The sequence below is a fragment of the Martes martes genome (assembly GCF_963455335.1).
Source record: "Martes martes genome assembly, chromosome: 6".
Lineage (NCBI taxonomy): Eukaryota > Metazoa > Chordata > Mammalia > Carnivora > Mustelidae > Martes > Martes martes.
Window position 1 is genome coordinate 53,583,326 of NC_137893.1, and position 19,892 is coordinate 53,603,217.

Here is a 19,892-nt window from a genome sequence, read left to right on the forward strand (position 1 = left end):
GCAAATCTGCGTGGAGAGTCCGCTGGGCCAGGCGCTGTCCTCGATGCAGGGGATACAGCAAAACCTGGAACAGATACACCGGCACAGAAAGGGTTCCCAGATGAATTTTTAATAAGAAAAGCAAGTGGCTGAATACTCATCTATTTATGGAAAAACAACCGGGCTAAGACAGTGTATGTGTGGATCTATTGGATCCGCAAGTCACGGCATCGGAAAAGCACGGGAAGGATACAAAGAGCAGGAGAGGCAAGTGGGATCTGGAGTTTGTATGAAGAGATATTGTATCTTTTTATTCTTTTTACTTGAGCATTGTTTCATTTTTCTTCACAGGAACTATAATTTCATGACTATTTCTTTTTTAAGATCTACTTATTTTAGAGAGGGAGAGAGCGCGCACACACAGTGGCGGGGGGAGGGGCAGCGGGAAGGGGGGTGACAGACTCCCCACTGAGCACAGAGCTGGCCTCAATCTCGAGACCCTGAGATCATGACCTGAGCCGAAACCAAGAGTCCAAGGCTTAACCGACTGAGCCACCTAGCTGTCCCTAACTCTCCTCTTCTTATAAGGACACTAGTGATACCGGATCAGGGATCACCCTAATGACCTCATTTTAACTTAATCAACTCTTTGGAGACCCTTTCCACAAACAGTCACAATCTGAGGGACTGGGAGATAGGGCTTCAGTGTATGAACTTGGGGGGTGGGGCTGCTGTTCAGCACAGGACGGAGTGAGGGAGCCTCAGGAACATTCCTCTGGCCTGTCTGTGCACAAATGTTCCCAGCGCTGGGTGGTCTGCTCAGCTGCCCTCGGTGTCTCTGACCAGAGGGTCCTTGGGGAGGGGGGGGGTAAGGGTGCTGGGGGGGGGGCTGAAGGCCTCAGAAGGTGCTCTAGTAAAAGCAGCACGATTGCATCTGCAGCTCCCCAACCACACTGAGCAACTGAAAATCCCCAAGGGGACCAGGCAACATGATTTCCTGACAGATAAGGCGGGGAGGGAGTGTGCAGAATTTGCCCTCAGTAACCCGACAGTCTCTAGGCCAGGCGGCTCGCAAAACACCTGATGGAGGCTTTTTCTCTTTAGCTCATGACCGCGTGGCCCTGCCAGAAGGAACTGGGGGCCCAGCTGCTGCAGCATGGAGCGCTCAAGCAAGATGGAGTTCTTCCAGAAGCTGGGCTACAGCCGGGAGGATGTGGTCAAGGTGCTGGGCAAACTAGGGGAGGGCGCCCTGGTCAACGACGTGCTGCGGGAGCTGATCCAGGCCGGCAGTCGCCCGGGCGCCGGTGAGGGCAGCGGGGCGCCCCTGCTCGTTCCCAGGGGCTCCTGCGCCACCCTGGACTCTGTCCAGCGCAGGCCGGCGGCGGAGCTGGAAGAGGACTGCGGAGACCCTGCAGGTTCCTTGAGACCCATAGTGATCGATGGCAGCAACGTGGCAATGAGGTACTTCCCTTCATCCTGTAGCCTCAGGGTTGGGAGGACGGTCCCTCTTTACAGTGGTTTGGTCCAAAGAGTTTGGGGGCTAACGGATGGGCCTTTGAATCCCTGTTCCATCCCCTTGGTAGCTGTGCGGCCTTTAGTAAGTCACTTAATCTCTCTGAGCCTCACTTTTTCCATCTGTACTCTGTGTATAAAACCTCCCTAGAAGGTAGTTGTAAGACCTGGAGCTGCACCTAGTGCCTAGGACAGTGCCTGACAAAGAGTAAGCGTTCAGCAGGTAGTTCCTGCTTTCATATCAACCCAGGGAGAGGCTCTCTACTGAGGAGGGCTATGGGTAACCAGGGAGGAGCCTGGCGTTGGGCGATGGCAGATTGTGGCTTCTCAGCTGGAGTCTCCCTGACCAGCCGTGGGATTGGGAAAGTCACAGCACCTCAAGTGTCTTCTGGGACACAGGCTAATAGATAGATAGCTGTGCAGCCTCTCTCAGAGTAACTAGAACCAGATGGGAAAAGGTGCTTGAGTGGGAAGCCGTCTCCTGGGGGCTGCTCCCCACCGGTGGCTGGTGGTGCTGTGGTTCCCCAGCTGGTCTGAGACATGCACCTGCGGCCTGTGAGCTGCAGATACAGTGGTCTGGGCATCTTTGTGTGTTTCCGCAACGAGCACCTGATGCCTGCATGGCTACATTTGGCTTAGAGACAATCTCACAGTCTCAGCCACACTCCACATGGGGCTAGGAGGAGGCTGTATTCATACAAGGGCAGTTTTGTGCTACGGTCTTGAGTTATAGGCAGGCAAAGGGCAGATCTGTAAGAAATCGGTCCCTCGTAGCTGTAAACAGATGACTTCTCCCTTCAAATGCTGAGCCACTGGCTGGAATTGACAAAAGCTGTGTGATCCACAGTGCTCAATGAGTCAGGAGGGTGTCTGTCCTTTGGCTGACAGATCCAACGGCTTTCCCTAGGGGGCTGGGGCTTACTTGGAACTTGGCACTGCAAGACAGAAGTTTGGAATGGTTCCACCCAGAATGGCCCAGCTCTAGGTACTGTCCCTAGGGGTCCCGCTCTACATGTCCTGAGAGTATTGGGTCAAGACTGAGCCAGCCTGGTCACCCTGGGCTGGTCCTGGGCTCTCTGGGACATCAGCACATATGCTCACGTGTAGGGACCTGACAGGTCAGCCTATGAAATCCTGCTTAATTCGAGATATCAGGGAGAGTTGGAAGGACTTTTAAGAATTTTAAAGGTTCTGAGTGTCCTGGAAAGTCTAAGGATTGTGAGGGGGACCTGGCCTCCAAGCAGGATGAGTCCCCTCTCCTTCTGGATATCTGTGGAAAGGAAGCTTTAAAGGTAAAAGGGTATTTCTTTTTTTTTTTTTTTTAAGATTTTATTTATTTATTTGACAGACGGAGATCACAAGTAGGCAGAGAAGCAGGCAGAGAGAGAGGAGGAAGCAGGCTCCCGCCAAGCAGAGAGCCCAATGCAGGGCTTGATCCCAGGACTCTGGGATCATGACCCGAGCCAAAGGCAGAGGCTTTAACCCACTGAGCCACCCAGGCGCCCCTAAAAGGGTATTTCTTAAAGTGAAGACATTTCCAGCCCTAAGATTGTACCAGCTCTGTGATCCCAGATCAGAAGAATGGCTGTGGGCTAGAAGGACTATGTCAGGTGCTACAGGAAAGTGTGGGCAAGCTCTCGTGGGGAGCAGACAGCTTTTAGAAATTGTTTTGATAGGGTGGTGGTGGAGGATTTTCTATTGATGAAAATCTCTGTTGCTGCTTGGAATTCAAACTTGAATGGCATCTTCTCCTTGTGTGTGACCACGATGCATTCCAGATAAACCCATTTATTCCTACCCCCACCTCCCACGGTTGTCATCCTTTTAACCCCTTCATGCTCCATCTGCGTGGGTGACAAATGAAAGCCATCACTCAAGCTGTTATAAAGAGTGTGTTAGAGCTCTAATGCTTTCACACACTTGCTGCCTAAACAGCATCTCAGTCAACGATCACACGTGTATCTGTGTGAGGTCTCAGCGTGTGGACATATCTGTGCACACACACGTGTCTATACGCACACAAACATCCCACCCCTGCATCCTTAGTTAGGAAAAAAGATATATTGCACAACCACCAGGTGGTGGGTGGGACTTGGTTTGCTCGGGGGCAAGTCTGGGAGATGCTGGGGTCTGAGGTCCTACCCCATCCCCTGCTCCTTCTCCGACAACAGTGTCCTCCTACTGTGTCCTCCAGCCAGCTCCCACATGACCCATGACCTTCAGGCTCCACCCAGTCCCAGTTGCAAAGGACAGATTTCAGTGGGGCTCACCCTTTAGAGGCAATGGGTAGTTTGAAACCCAACATAGTGTCTAGTTATGATCTGCTGACCTCAAAACTCAGTTAACCTCAGAAACGTGGTTTCTGAAAATTCTCCTTTCCTGAGGTTTTGTAGTGTCACAGATTTGCCCATTCTCTGCTTTTGAAGAGGCTACAGCTTCATCTGCTGTCTGGCCCTGGAAGAAGTGGGGAAGGACTTAAAAGGCAGATTGGAGCACATGTCCTTGCTGCCCCCAGGAGCCGACAAGAGTCCAAAGCTCTCAGTCCTGACCTCTAGCTGAGACCTGCCCAACAAAACTCCCTTTGATGATGGAAAGTTCTATACCTGCACTGTCCATTACGATGGCCACTGGACACATGGGGCTACTAAGCACTTGGAATGTGGCTATCGTGACCAAGGACCTGAATTTTAAATTTGAGTTAATTTGAGTTAATTTGAATTTAAATGTAAATAGCCACCTGTGGTGAGTGCCTATGTGTTGGACCGTACAGATCTAGCTTTTCAGCTGTGTGACCTCGGAGTGGGTCACCTTACTTTTTGAGCCCTGTTTATACAATTAAGAGGTTGGATGAAATCATCATCATTATCAACATCTTCAGTGGCTTTCCACCAGTAACATTCTAGGATTCAAGGTGATTATTTTATGCATTAAATGCCTTTTTCTTATAAAGGAATTTCTCTTCTTCTGCAGAGGTTCAGAGAGGATAGGTTACTTGCCCAAGGTCACAGAGCTGTTAAGTGCCAGGCTCTGCTTCCAGAGCTCTTCCCAAAGTTCTGCACTTTGTCCAGCGCTGTGCAGCTTTGGCTTTCCAGCCTTCGAAAGTGTCTCAGAGTGGGAGACTGACCCCATGGACTTCTATTCTGGTGCCAGAAGCTGCCTGTGCGGACCAGAGCCCTTTCCAGGCAGGATGAGCCCTGACTTGCCTGCTGCAGACAGGCTCTGCTGGGTACCGTCACTCCCACACCAGGGGGCAGGTGGTCTTTGCAGGACCGGTGCCCAGGATGCCTCTCCTGCTGCCGCCAGCATGTTGGGAACGTGCGCTGAGGGCCGCACATGTGCACTGACCCGTGGCTCTGGCCCGTGGCTCTGGCAGAGCTGAGCAAAGACTGATTTGCCTGCACAGTCCCCGCACCTTCAAGGGGCGTGGGTGGGCCTGTGCACATGCACACGCATGTCCATACCGGAGAGAGGAGGGTGTGGGCTCAGTGTACTCGAGGGCGTCGCACTTGACCCTGAGGACAGGGTCCAGCAGGCTTGAACCAGATGGTGGCTTTCGTGGACTGTGTGTTAGGAGCTGCGTGGCTTCTCAGGGGCTGACTGCCGCCCCCTGGGTGGTGCATTCTGTAGGCAAATGCCGGAAAAGAGAGATTGGAAGGACTTCAGCTTGGGCGAAAAACCACCTGATAATTTCACATCCTCTTGCTGCCCCCAGACGAAGGTTTCATGTAAATGTGCCCTCATTTTGAGGTGCACAGGGCTTTTTGTTTGGGTTCTCATGTACATTTTTAAACTCTTGGAAACCTCAACAAAATCTGACTTGTTCTGGAGTCACGAATCTTCAGTGATCTGACCTCAGGCCTGCAAGGGGGTCGGGGTTCCTCAGCCTCCTCCCCCACCCCCCGTGGGTTACTAGTGGAGGCTGCCCTCCAAGGCTGGGGGCCACACCTGCTATGGAGCTCCTGAGTTGCCTCTGACCTATGCTGGCTAGGTCTGCACCTGTTTCTCCTTCTCCGAGATGAAGGTGCCCCCTCTTCCAGAGGCCACCCTCTCTCTTCCCCCTGACGTGAGCTGGGGAAAGATCTTTTGGGGCAAAGGCTATAAACTCCAGGTTCCAGGTGTTTGCAGTTTAACCCCAAATAAGAAACGGAATGGAAAGAGTGGCGTGCCTTCATAGCTCATGCTCTGAAGGGACCACCACTTCTCTTTTCCTTTCCTCCCACCCCGCCACCGCCACCGCACACTCCAAGGGACGGTTCTGTGAGCTGCTGACTTCTGCAGAACCTCCTGGGCAAGAGACTGCGACAGCAATGAGTCGCGAGGAGGGCTCCTTCCCGTAAAGGGCTGCAGAACCCTGGCTGCCCCAGACAAAGTCTGCCTCAGGCTGACGCCCATTTCCCCTTACCACCCTCCCTTTATTCAAAACCTCCCTCCTCTGTCTCCTTTTCCCAGGGCCTGGCTCTCAGCTCCCTGGGGAGCTGGTTTGCAGTGAACTGTTAATAAGAGCTAAGGCCCTGGGGCGCCTGGGTGGCTCAGTGGGTTAAGCCTCTGCCTTCGGCTCAGGTCATGATCTCAGAGTCCTGGGATCGAGACCTACCTTGGGCTCTCTGCTCAGTGGGGAGCCTGCTTCCTCCTCTCTCTCTGCCTGTGTACTTGTGATCTCTCTCTCTCTCTATCAAATAAATAAATAAAATCTTAAAAAAAAAAAAAAGAGCTAAGGTCCTTCCCCCCAACTCCAGCCTTGTAACAGCAGGTGACTTAAGCTCCAAAAGAGTTACTGTCTTGCTTCCAGGGGCAGCGACTGGGAGGGGCAGGAACGCTCGGGATAAGAGATGGAGGCGGAGGAGTTTGCAACCCCACAGGTCAGGCTCTGAGACCTGTCATTAGATCAGGGAATTGGGCACATTTCTTTGCTTTAGTTTCTTCAAGGGTACAGTGGGAGGACGGTCACTTCCTCAGGCGCTCCTTGTAATGACTGGAGCGCCGAGTGCCAAGTGGCCCGGTACATACGACTCCACAAATATTAAACATGAGCTCCAGGAAGCAGGGAGGGCTGTCCTGTTCACTGGTCTCTGAGGACCCAGCACAGAGCCTTGCTCACAAATCGATGCTGAGTGAGTGGAGGGCTGCACAAAGGAGCAGGTGTTTTCGGCTTCTGCATTTTCATCTGTGTGCCAAGCGGTGTGGTCCTAGGGCGACCATGGGGCTTTCTTGCCTGACTGGGAGCTCTGCCAGCTCCTAGAGAGAGGAACCCCCCCCAACTCGGCGAGAAGGTGGTCCCTGCTTGTGGCTTCAATCCTGCCATGGCCTGGGGCTTTCTGTGGTCAAAAATAGGGCAGCCATAATGGGGTTTTGAGGTTGGTTAAAAAAAATATATATGTGGCAAGGATTGAACAATAATAGTCTCCACATCTCAAAAGAGACCAGAAGGCTCAGAGGGGAGGTTGGGGTGGGGTGTGTGGGAATCCAGTCCTGCAGAACCACGGACCTGAGTAAAAACCCTGCATTCCAGAGACAACAGCTTAAGTGACTCTAGGGATTAGTCCCTGACTTCCCTTACCTGGAGTCAAAGCTGGAAGGGAGAAGACTTCTTAGGGAGGGGAGAAAGGCTACGAGCTGATGTGTGCTTGGTCCATCTTCTCCTGGACTTCACGGTATTTGTTGCCCTTTTGAAACTCTTGGCTAAGGGTCCGCCATCTTGGAGTCTTGTGTGAAAGAGGCCATGGGACCCGTTTTTGCTGCATGAAGCGGATGGTAGCACCATTCCTCAGTTTTTCTCTTCCTGAACTCCTGAACTACCACTCCTTCCCTCCACGTGCCCCCAGGGGGATCCCTGCAGGTTGCGGTCCTGCCCGTCACCAGAACTCATTGCCCTGCTCACCTGTGCCTTTTCAGAGGGACTGGGCTCAACCTCTTCACTGAATGTGGCCCCTCCAGCCACCCACCCACAAAGGTGTGCAGTCACAGAAAGAGACGGGAAGTCACAGAAAAGAGAGAACTCGAGAAACCATTTTAAAAGAATTGTGGCAGTGATATGTTTACTAGGGAACTGATGGAGGGGAGACCTCGTTGCCATAGACAGAGGCATGTTTGGGGATGGAGTGTCTTCAGTTGTTCACATTCCTGCTTTAATGTGCACAGAAAACAGACCTTCTCTGGGGAAGATGCGATCTCTTCCCTACCTGTTTAGGTAGCAGAGAAAGCAAACCTAAACTTACCAATTTGTGATATCTAAGTGTCTTCTGCCTTCTGGATGATTTGGGGTTCATTTTCCTCTCCCCTGCGCTTCTCGAAAATGGCATCCGGGGGCTTAGAGACCTAATGCTGGCTGGGAGAGGGGGGTCTGGGACCCTCACTGGTCTCTGCTAAAGGGTGGCTGGTCTGGCCTGGCCTGGCCTGTCTTCTAGAAGGGTCAGCAGAGAAAGGTCATTGGTCCCGTTTGGCCTTTTGGGATGCCATCCTGGCTTACAGTTCTGTCCCCCTCCAGGGGCCTGTTTGTCCATCCCCAGGCCTCAGACAATCCATCAGGCCTGCGGGCATGCAAGGGATCCAGAAATGTTGCTTCCAGCTCACCTGTCTGCCCCTTTCCTCCAAGGCACCCCCGTAGCCCCCTGGGAGGCTGCATCTGCTAAAACCAGGATTTCTCCGAAAAGCCTTCGGCCTCCTCTTTGCACCCATCCTGAGGTTTCTACCCTCACCCCTCTGCTTCTGGCTCAGGGGGTAGAGCAGTTGGGGAATGCAGGGGTGAGGGCCCTGGGAAGGACCCCTTCTTTCTCCCTCCGTCGCCTTTCTTTTTTCAGCTTCCGCTGGGGCAGAGGGACAGGCTGTCCACTTCCTCTTCCTTTCACCACAGACGCTGACATTTTTTCTCCCTACTGTTTGCATCAGCCTCCCAGTGGGGCCTCCGTGGCCAGAGGGCTATTTTCTCTAAACCGGAAGACACTACCGATGGAGGACGCAAGGCCTGGTTCGTGATTGTCACTGGAACCCAAGCAGTTCCGAGTTCTCCTTCAGTCTCTCCACAAAGTGGAGATCGTGTTTCCAGAGACTCCCATTTTTCTCTTGCAAACCCAGACCTCTCCTGACCCCTCGGAGGAAACAGCAGGAGGGGCTGTGCCCAAGACAAACTGCAGCATGAAAATCGGGAGCGTTGTCCTTGTCTGGATGTAGGCGGGCTGCTGGAGACCAGGCTTTTCAGCAGACGGGGTCCTGGTGACCCTCGGCTCTTTGAGAACCTATACAACTCTCCCCTTTGCCCCCTCTCCATGCCTCCAGTCACTCTGTTCTCTGTTTGGTCCCTAGGCATGCCGAGCCTTCCCTGTGTTGAGGTCTTTCTAGCCAACTCTTCCCCTGGGGCTGTTCCTCCTCTAGCTGCTCAAAGGACCTGTGTCTTCTTAGCCACTCCTGTACTCAACACATTTTTACTGACCTGCTACCCATCATTGGGCACCATGCCAGGTGCTGGGAATTCAGTGGGGAGCAAAAGGAGCTTGTGACTTAGGAGAGGGAGAGACCTGTTCCTCCTAGGGTGGGTGTCATCCTTCAACTGGGATTAGTCCCCTGAGGACTCAGAATAAGGGTTAGGGGATGCTTTCCTGAGGAAGTAGAGATGAAGGTGAGATCTGAAGGAGAAGGAGGCATGGACCAGGCCAAGAGGATAAGAAATATCCGGTTCAAAGGTCCTGTGGTAGGCGTGGAGAAGGTGCCTGCCAGGATACAGGGCTGTAGGCTGTGCAGGTGGCTGGGCAGGAAGCAGAGCAGAGAATGACCTCACCTTGAGGCCAGGCTGAATGGAACCCAGGGCTAAGTCTGATTCTGCAGTCTCATCATCTCAGGTCTATTTACTTGTCTCCCTTGCCAGCAAAACATCACTGACCTGCACAGACTCAGTCTGAGGGATGTTTTCAGACTTCGTGTGTCCCTCTGAGAAGCACCCGGCTGCCTCTTTCCTGTGGCTTGCACAATGCCGGCCTCCTCTGGTTAACTCCCCTGTGACCTGGTAGACCCTTTCTGTCTCTCCTGTGAGATTGCCCCACTCTCCCCGTAACCAGCTGCTGAGTCCAGAGTTCCCCCAGACCCATCTTCCAGGCCTCTCGCTCTCCCTCCAGGGAGCCAGGCCATTCTCTCCGTGCCACGGCTCCAGCCGCTGTGTGAGCACATCGCCCAGAACTCTCTTCTGGACTCCAGCTGTGTCCTTAGCCTTTCCACCCAGACCTCGAAGAGGCTTCTCCCCCTTGCTGTGTGTCCATGACAGAACTCTTTCCCTCCACACCCTGTCCTCCTCCAGAACACCCTGGGTCAACCGGGAGCCCACAGCTGCACAAGCAAGAGGTCTGGAGGCCTCCTCAGAGCCTTCTTCTCTATCATCCTTTATCCCGTCAGTCACCACATTCTAGAGATTTTTCTCTTCTAAATATCTCTCACATTCAGCTCCCCTTCTCCCTTCTCCGACACCACCCATGTGGCCCATGTCATTATCTAGTTTTGCTGTGATGACTGTGACAACTTCTTACCTGGGACTTCACCCCCACTTTGCTCCTTTCCAATTTAGCGTCCGCTGTGCTACAGCTTTGGGAAACATACCCAGGATTGGATCACATCACATCACGTCGACCCCCCAGTCTTCAAACCCTTCTATGGCTTCTCATTGGTCTTAGGGGAAGAAAGCCTTCAGGAAGGCACGCAAGGCTCTGCCTGGTCTTGGGCCTCCTCTCATGCTGCTCTCTCTTTCCTGCCTCCATCGACACTTCAGGGGCATTTGGGGGGGGCGCATTGGCCTCCTTACTTGGACTTGGGGAGCCCCATGACATACTGACACCCCTCGCTTAGGACAAGAGCATTCTGCAGATGGCCACTCTCTTCCATCCCGTCTTGATCCTTATCAGCTTCAGGCGAAAAGGGGGGTCTTGTCTATTCCTCCTTGGAACGCACGACCCTTAGAGCCCAGTGCCCTGTCCACATACGTACCATCACACGCTGCGCGGTGCCAGTTAAGGGATACACTTTTTGCAAAGAATGAACTATTTTTAAAATGCAGATTTCCCTGATTCCCTTTGATTAGGAGACTGTGATTCAGGATACTCCCAGGGGAAATCACTCTGGAACCCTTCCTGTGACTCTACAGATTTCTTTGTTTTCCCTTTGTAGCCATGGAAATAAAGAAGCCTTCTCTTGCCGGGGAATCCAGCTGGCTGTGGACTGGTTCAGGGACAGAGGACACACCTACATCAAAGTTTTTGTCCCATCCTGGAGGAAAGACCCACCGAGATCCGACACCCCTATTAGAGGTAGGTGTAGCAGAGATATGCTCATGAAGTACTGTCCGTCTTTCCTTGGAAGTACTCGGGACAGTTACAGTCAATTACCTACTTAGCTATTGGTGTGATAATATCTGTCTTCCTCCCTGGACTGTAAGCTCCCAAAAGCGCTGACTGTGGATACTCACTGCCATAGCGCTAGCACCTAGCACAGTACCTGCCCTGCAGTAGGTGCTCAGTGCATAGTTGTTGAATAGATGAATAAACAGATTTTTTTTGTCTTTTAGTGTGAAGGATTCAGTCCCCCAAATTATTGTGTGCAGAGGGAGAGGGAGAAGCAGACTCCCCGCTGAGCAGGGAGCCTGGCATGGGGCTTGATCCCAGGATTCTGGGATCATGACCTGAGCTGAAGGCAGATGCTTAACCGACTGAGCCCCTCAGGCACCCCTCTTTCAGCCTTTTAACCAAAAGCTTTTGGTGTTGTGTTTAATTCTGTCCATGGTCACCAATTACCGATTCTTCTCTTTCAGATTTTCCGCCTTTCTTTCTTAAATGAAATGACACTCCTGTCTTAGAGATGAAGTCTCCGTAGACTATTTCTGTTGTAATACAGAGTCTAAAAAGTTCTCTTCAGTTCAGTGAATGCTGTTTATTTTGGGGGTGCCACTTCTCTTTGTTCATCACCTCTCCCCCACCTCTTTCTCTCTCTCCCTTTATGTGTGTGTGCTGTTACATCTTCTCAAAAGTCTGGTGATTTTTTGGTGGCCAGTTTTTATCTGTGGATAAAGAGCCAGTTTGGTTAGAGCTTAGATCCATATCTATGTGATTTCCTTGTGTTTTCTCCCCTGGTGTGTGGCTCTTTCCTGGAGCGGCTGGGCGGGCCGTCAGTGTTGACCGGCAGATCTCGCTCGGGCAGACCCAGCAGGCAGGAGTCTGGGCAGCTCAGCCCATGTTGACTGCAATGCCACAACCACGATGGTTTTACTCGGGGTCAAAGGCCACACGGCAAACTCCCCCTTCCTAGTGACACCTCAGTTTCTTCATAGTGGTAAGGGTAGGGAAAAGGTGGATGCAGCAGCCCCTGGAGTAGCTCTTACCCTGACTCTGCCCTCGTCCCACTCCCTCTCCCCCGGCCTGAATGCTCTGGCCTTTGCAGGGAGAATGGCACCCAATCCACTTCAGCCTTTTTTTTTAATAGTTTCTTTTCTTAAAAATTATTTTTATTTTTTTAAAGATTGTATTATTTATTAGAGAGAGAGAGAGAGAAACAGAGATAGTGACAGAGATAATGAGAGAGTGCAAGAGCAGGGAGGAGTGGGAGAAGCAGGCTCCCCGCTGAGTAGGGCGCCCCAGTGCAGGACTCGATCCCAGGACCCTGGGACCATGACCTGAGCCTAAGGCAGACGCTTAACCGACTGAGCCACACAGGCGCCCCCTTCAGCCTTCTACACACATTCTGGACTGTGGCTCCCAATGTGCTAGGGGGTCAATGTTAGTGTATGTGCTGCTGAAGCGAGCACTGTGCTATGGGGTCAATATGGTTTCCTGGATTTGCTGCTCTCCTGGTTTCTTTGCTGTTATCCTGGGTTTGCTGCTATTCCTTGGCCCATTTTAATGTGATTATGGACCCCCGCCCCGTTGTGTACTTCTTCATTGCCGCTTCAATGGAACCATGAGAAGGAGGTGGGGATAGATACTTGTGTTTAGTTCTCTACCAGGAGCCAGTTACCCCAATCATTCTTCAGTGTCTGAACATGGGAAATGGCAGTTCTCAACAGTTGTGTAATATTTAAATGGAGTATGGGTAAAGGGTAGGGAAATCACTTTGGGGTAGGGAAGGAATTTTTAAACAAGTCATGACAAGTGCAAATCTTCAGGGGAAAGATTCATAAATTTGCCTGTGTTAAAATAAAAGCTTCTGTTCATTAGTGGATACCACAAAAACAAAAAAATGAAAAGACAAGCCTTGAACTGGGAGAGGCCATCCGTCACACATTCCTGATGAAGGATTACTGTCCAGAATCTATAGAGAGCTTCTCCAAATTAATAAGACGAAGACAAAGGACCAAGAGAAAGATGAACTAAAGCATGAATAGGCCTTTCACCCAAGAGAAAACATAAAAGGCCAATAAACATATGAAAAGATGCTCAATCTCATTAGTATCCAAAAAAATGCAAAATAAAATCACAATAAGAGGCCACTGTACACCTACCAGATTGGCAAGCATTCAGAAACCTGAAAATGCCAAGCATTGACAAAGTTTACTAAAATGCTATGTTAGGTTGTAACTTGATATACCCACTTTGGAAAACAACTCGGCATTGTCTTGTGGAAAGTGCCTTTCCCTGCGACTCAGCAATATCGCTCTTAGAGGTATGCCCTAGAGAAATCCTTGTACCTCTGTCCCCCGGGGGGGACTTACATGCAGAACCGAGAGCAGTGAACCTGTGGACACGGCTCAACCTCCCCGACACGACGTTAAAGGAAGGAAGCAAGTGCAGGAGAATATGTACACGAGATTCCATTGTGTAAAGTCTAGAGGGTCCTGATCACCTTGAACAAAGTCGTTTTGGGGAATGGAAACCTACACATTTTTGAAAATGAAAGGAAGGGAATTATAAACACAAAGTTCTACACTTTGGGCTACGTTGAGGGGAGCAGCAAAGTGGGGGGGGCGCTCACGGGGTGGGTGACTTCTCTGAGGGAGTGCTGTGCAGGTGGCTTTTTAAAAAGTACACTTTGTACCCTCTACGCATTGTGTACTTTTTTAAAAGTCTGGAAACCATGTCATGTAGGAAAGGATGTCGACTTGAGGGAAGAAACAATTTGTGAAGGAGGCGCTGATGTTCTTCCAAGTCCTGAGTAACTGTTACCGGTAGAAGGGATTTTCTTTGGCATGCCCCCAAAGGCACAGCTAAGGTCAAAGAGTAAACTTTCCAGGAATGTGGATTTTAGCTCCCATAAGAGACCTTGTGCTACGTGAAATGCGTTCACTTCCTCACCGGTCTACGTGGGAACTGTCGCCCATGTGAGCTCATCCAGTCTGCTCACAGACACTGAGGATGTGAAGGAGGACTCACTATCCTCATTTCATAGTAAATGCAAAATCTGGTGTTCAGAGAGGGATGAGGTGCCTACAAGTGGGAGTGGAGACAAGAATCCAGGTTATAGGTGTTTGTTTGTTTGTTTAAAGATTTTATTTGTTTATTTGACAGAGAGAGAGAGGTCAAGAGTAGGCAGAGAGGCAGGCAGAGAGAGAGGGGGAAGCAGGTTCCCTGCTGAACAGAAAGCCTGATGCAGGGCTCGATCATGGGACTCTAAGATCATGACCTGAGCCGAAGGCAGAGGCTTAACCCACTGAGCCACCCAGGAGCCCCCAGGTTATTGATTCTTTTTTTTTGTTTTGTTTTTAAAGTTTTTTTTTTTTTTTTTTTTAATTTGACAGTGAGAGAGGAAACACAAGCAGGGGGAGTGGGAGAGGGAGGAGCAGGCTCCCTGCCGAGCAAGGAGCCCCTACGCGGGGACTTGATTCCAGGACCCTGGGATCACGACCCAAGCCAAAGGCAGACGCTTAATGACTGAGCCACCCAGGCTGCCCCCCCGGGTTATAGATTCTTAATCCCAGACACCTCCTATTACATTCTTGGGTCCCTCAGAGCTGTGGTATGGGAGGCTCTATCCCGAAGGTGTCCCAAGCAGACCCCTATACCATGGGGAAGATGGACAGTGGCTCTGAGCTGTGGGCCCCGGCTGGAGCCTTTCAGGGGGATTGCAAGTCTTCTAGTAACTGGCATTGCCAGGATTCCAGTTAAAATTCCGTCTTTCTCCAGAAGGACTCTGGTGTCTAGTGTGGTAGGGCCTTATGTCATGTAACCATCAGAAGGACAAGAGCTGTGGCTTCACTGTGCCTTCTGAAGTGACTCTGCCTTGTTGAGTACCGTTCCTGGGAATCCTGTCATGACTTGGATCCCCTTGACCCCAGGCTGCTGGCACACGCCCCTCAGGACCCCCCAGCTCCTCACTGAGCTGCCAGGCTGGGCCATGGGTGGGAGAGGAGGCAGCTGGCTCAGAGAGGCTCCCTGAGCGGCCGAGTATGCTGGGGGGTGTGAGGATGGATTTGGGGGTGGGAGCCCTGCCCCGGAAGCTGCCACATTCTATGTCCTGCCTGCCCTGTGGCCCCCAGAGCAGCATGTGCTGGAGGCGCTGGAGAGGCAGGCCGTGCTTGTGTACACCCCGTCCCGCAAGGTGAACGGCAAGCGGGTGGTCTGCTATGATGACCGCTACATCGTGAAGGTGGCCTACGAGCTGGATGGGGTCATCGTCTCCAACGACAATTACCGCGACCTTCAGAGTGAGAACCCTGAGTGGAAGTGGTTCATTGAGCAGAGGCTGCTCATGTTCTCCTTCGTCAACGACCGGTATGTGGCGGCACAGGGGGCCCTGGCCCCCGGGGTGGGGGGCTGGGGTGACCAGCACGAAGCCACTCCAACCAGCCTAAGCCCAGGGTGGGGGTGGGGCTTGCAGTCATGGGCACATCATGTCAAAGGACAGGGCACTTAGCCCTGGAGACAGAGCCCCTTGGAAGTCACCCACTCTCCCTCCTGAGCTGCATCATCTCTCCCTGTCCCTCTGGCTCTCCTCTCTTTCGTGACCGCCTTTCCCCAGCAGGGCTATTTTGTCTCAACTGTCCATGACCTTTCTGTTCCCATGCCCGCACACAGCTGACCTGGCACCGAGTTGCCCACAGGTGGGCAAAGCACAAGCTGGGGCACCATCAACATGTTGCTTTTATTTTTAAGGTGTTTATGACTGCAAGCAAGAGTGCCGAAACAGGCATCCTGGGGGAGATCTGAACTTCATCGCACTTCCATTCACTTATTTTATGTTTCTGTCTTGTTTTGTTTTTAACTTTTGAATTACATGTGGGACTCATCTCCCTGGGGTTGTGAAGATCTTGGAATTGAGTCTGTCTCATTACCTGTTGGTTGAAATTTTCAAAAGAATCTAGCTGGTTCTTCTGTCCCCAGGGTTGGTTCCCGTGGGTCAGGTCTGCCCTGAACCACCCAGCTCTAGCTGGGGGAGGGCGATGTCAGGGACACAAGGCGAGAACCCATTAGCAGGTGCTGGGCAGAGGCTCCCGGGTGGAGCTAAGGTGAGGAGAAAGCAAGGCAGATGTCCTCAGGTGTGCTAAAGGCAAAGGCCAGGAGCCTGGTAAGGTGGGCATAGGTCTCTGGCTAGCCTAGGGTGGGGAGGGCACAGCAAGCTGGGACATCGCTCCCACTTCAGCAAAGAGCTAGGGCTTTGGAGGCAGCAGGTGTGGTTTCAAAAAGAGGCTCTGCCATTTGTGGGCATGCTTGTCCCGACTCCCACCCTCCTAAGCCCCAGGGCAGACGTTTGCAAGCAGCTACCCTCCAGTAGCCCCCATGGTCATGTCCACGTACTCAGCCCAGCAGTTCCCTCTATCTAGTTCAGGCCCAGAGAAATCTGGCAAGTCTGATAACAGTGGGTTCCAGAAAATCCTCACTGAGGTCTGATGGATCATGGCTGCCCTTGGCCTGGTGACAGCCCAGGGCCCCAGCCAAGTCCTTTTGACGCACTGGGCCCTGGTAAGGGCCTGCCAGAAGGTTTCCCTGACTGCCAGGAGGCAGAGCCTGCCTGTGGGAGAGGACGCCCGCCCCAGTGCCCCAGACACGTCCATAGGGCCCTCTTGGTGCAGCTGGCCGTGGCCAAGGCCCGGCGGAGAGCAGGAGGTGAAGCCTTTGGGAACCTCTAATAACCGCAGCGGGCGGCTCCCTAAGATTCTTGGTCAGCGCCCAACTCGGAGAAGCTGGCTGTGTAGCTGGGAAGCTGGGATCTGAGCCACAGAGGCTGCCTGGGCCTGGGGATTGCCCCATTCTGGGCTGGCCTAGTGTACATGGTCTGCACAGTGGGACTCCGTATGACCCTTGACTCTCAGAGGGACACCAACGTATTAAAAACAGGCCCCGCTTCGCCCTGCCATTTAGGGTCCACAAGTCCTCTGGTGGAAACTTTGTATGACCTGGAAGTGCCGCCTGGAAATAGAACTATTCATATAAAAAATGGATGATACTAAAGGAGGGGAGTTTTCCCTCCGAGGACCCTTTCCCTCTCTGAGCCGTGGGCCCACTGAGGATGCATTCCCTTCTTTGGGAAACTACATGCCAGGAAGATGGGAAGGGGCAGAGAAGGGGCAGGCTGGTATTATCCAAGAACAGGGCTGGGGTCAGGGAGCCGCACAAGCTGAGACCAACCCCAGAGCTCCCTGGGTTTGCCGAGGAATGGCTGGGCCTGTCACCTAGGCTCTGTGTGCCCTCCCCCCCCGAGATCCGCTTCCTCACTGGCTCTCTGCTAGCATTTGAAACTCTATTAATATTTACTCCCCCACGAGCCTATGTCCAGAGCTGTGGGGCAACACGGGAGAAGTGGGATCTGAGCCAGGGCTCACAGGCCCAGGGCTGTCTGCCGCCCCGTGGAGGTCTCGGCCCTTCTGTTGAGGTCAGTGGGAAAGCAGTTTAGAGTTGCTTTCAAACTGAGGCCCAGGGGAGCCCTAGAGCAATGAGGCTTCCATTTCAGTGGGTCAGAATCACCTGGAAATTGTTACAATGCAGACTCCGGAACCACCCAGAGTCCCACTAAGTAGGACTTGTGTGAAGCCAGGAGCCTTCGGTGATTCTGCGAGCTGGGCTAGGCCCCTCCTAGGGTCCATGAGACGCAAGGGTGATTCTGCTCTCAAATGCTACACACCCTCTGGGGGGTTCTCTAGAAGGGCCCCTGAATGGGGATCCCAGGCCGGCGCCATGCCTGGTGCTGCCATTCTTGCACCGGCTGGCTGGGGCCCACTCCCCATACAGGTGCCAGGAGTGAGCGTCTGGGGGTCCAGCAGTTGCCCCCCTGTGCTTGTTTACAGGTTCATGCCCCCCGATGACCCCCTGGGCCGCCGGGGACCCACTCTGAGCAACTTCCTGAGCCGGAAGCCAAAGCCCCCAGAGCCATCCTGGCAGCACTGCCCCTATGGTGAGTAGCTCCCCACGCCCCATGCTCCTGGGTCAGGTCCCATATCAAGGCAGTACAGGGCAGAGTCAGCAGCCCGGGTTCTAGTCCGGGGTCCACTCCTACCTAGCTGGGTGACACTGCAGAGCTAATTTAACCTGTCTGGCCCTCGCATGCTGGCTGGGTTATTACAAGGATGGACAGACATCATGGTACCAGTGGCACTGGAGGATTTGTGAGGGCCAGAGGCGAGGGTCATACACAGGGCTAAGCGGCATCCAGGAAGCAAGAAAGCTATGTGTACCCCCAAACTCCTCCTCCTCAGTCCCTTCCCCTGGCACCCTGGCACCGTGTGTGGGCAACCTGCCCCACCCCTTCACGGACTTTGGTCAGTGCTATCCATTAAGAATTAAGGACTTTATCCCACAGCGCTTCTAGCCAGCTTTCACTAACTTGCTTTGGCAAGATTGTTGGGTTTTGTTTGTTTGTTTAACATCCCAGGTCTTGCTTCTTGTGTCCATAGAAGTTTAAAAAACCTTAGGTGATACTCAAAGTCACTTCTTGTTAAAATGAAGGCGACCGCACATACATTCAGGTTGGCTCCTCTTGCTCCCGCCCTCAGCAGGGTCCCGGTTTGGGCGATACATTACAGGATCACCTCTGTTAGAACACCCAGTAGGGAGAGGGCAATGGTGGAAACCGAGGCAGAACTGGAGGTGCGGTCTTATGCCTCGAGCACCTGCTCCCCACCCTATCCCGAAGGCTGGCCCCATCCACAGGGTCCCTGGGGAAGTGGAGGTCGAAGGTCATTGGATCTAGAGGTTTGGTCTCAGTTCCTGGCCAAAGGGAGTTTCCACACCGCCAATCTCCCTGCCCAACGCTGAGATTACTGGGTTCAGCGTCCTCCACCACTGTGGGTGGGGGGAGTGGGGGAGCGTACCACACCCTCACCCTTCTAACCTGGCCCCAGGGCACTTCTCCCCACCTCGTCCTCCCGCCCGAGGTCTCACCCCGCCCTCTACCACTGCCCCGCCCCTTCCAGGCAAGAAATGCACCTACGGCGTCAAGTGCAAGTTCTACCACCCGGAGAGGCCGCACCTGGCGCAGCTGGCGGTGGCTGACGAGCTGCGAGCGCAGACGCGGGCTTGGCGAGGCGCGGAGGCGGAGCGGCTGAGGGGCGCGCTGGCGGCGGCGGTCAGGGCGGAGCAGGAGGGCCCCCGAGGCGCTTCCGCCCCGGCCTGGCCGGGGTCCCCGGAGCCCGGCGCGCTCAGCCTGCCCTCGGCGCGGCCGGCGGCCGACGTGGCGGCGCTCGAAGGCGGCTTCTCGCGGCTCACCTTCAGCGACGACCCGGGGCTCCTCGGGACGCCTCCTCGGGACGCAGGCCTCACGCCCCAGCTGCGCCGTCCGGACTGGGTGGCGCGGGGGCCCTCTGCGACCCCGGCAGCCCCGCCCGACCTCCCGAGTCCCCGGGGCCCGTCCGGCCCGCCGACCCGGCCGCGTGGGGGGCACGTCCCCGGGGCCGCGCACAGTGAGCTGCTCCCCCAGCGCAGATGGCCCGCCAACGCGCGCGCCCTTCCCCCGGCGGCCGGCCGGTTCCCGGGCCGCTCGGCCTGGGCGGAACGCGGCTGGGGCTACGGCGCCTTCGGGGGACCGTCGGTGTCGCCGCCTCCCTCCGCTCCCAGCGAGGCGGACGCGCGCGCGCGGGCGCGCATCGCGCTCTGCAGCATCTTCCCGCCGCACCAGGTGGACAGCGTCATGGCCCGGTTCCCCGCGCTCTCCGACGTTACCAGGCTCATCCTTCTCATCCAGAAATTCCAAAGGTCTGGTGCGCCTGTGGGAAAATCCTAAGGAACTCGCCAATGCCACCGCAAGTGATGTCCCAGCCTTGCCCTACCACTTGGACAGGGCGGGTTGTCAGCCTGCTCCTGGGGCGAGCCTCTGTGCAGCCCCCTTTTCTTCAAAGATGGTCAGGGAAGCCAGCTTCCTCACCCTCAGCCGGGCTCCTGGTGGCACTCGATGACCCTCCCTGACACTGCAGGGCTTGCTGCTGGAGGTCAATAAGGTTGGCCCCTTCCGTGGAGGGAGTGATGTCTTATGTGTGGAAGTCTACGGGTCCCCCGACGGCTCCAAGGGTT

The 19,892-nt window shown here is 53.9% G+C and overlaps 1 protein-coding gene across 1 annotated transcript; it reads left to right on the forward strand.

Moving 5' to 3' along the window:
- Positions 1-1,135: 1,135 nt before the first annotated feature.
- ZC3H12D (zinc finger CCCH-type containing 12D) lies at positions 1,136-19,605 on the forward strand (the record flags this gene model as incomplete). The annotated part of the gene is made up of 5 exons (XM_080806699.1): positions 1,136-1,440; positions 10,636-10,775; positions 14,930-15,164; positions 17,675-17,781; positions 18,800-19,605. The coding sequence occupies 5 exons, from the start codon at positions 1,136-1,138 to the stop codon at positions 19,603-19,605; spliced, it is 1,593 nt and encodes a 530-aa protein (XP_080662825.1).
- Between the last annotated feature and the right edge of the window lie 287 nt (positions 19,606-19,892).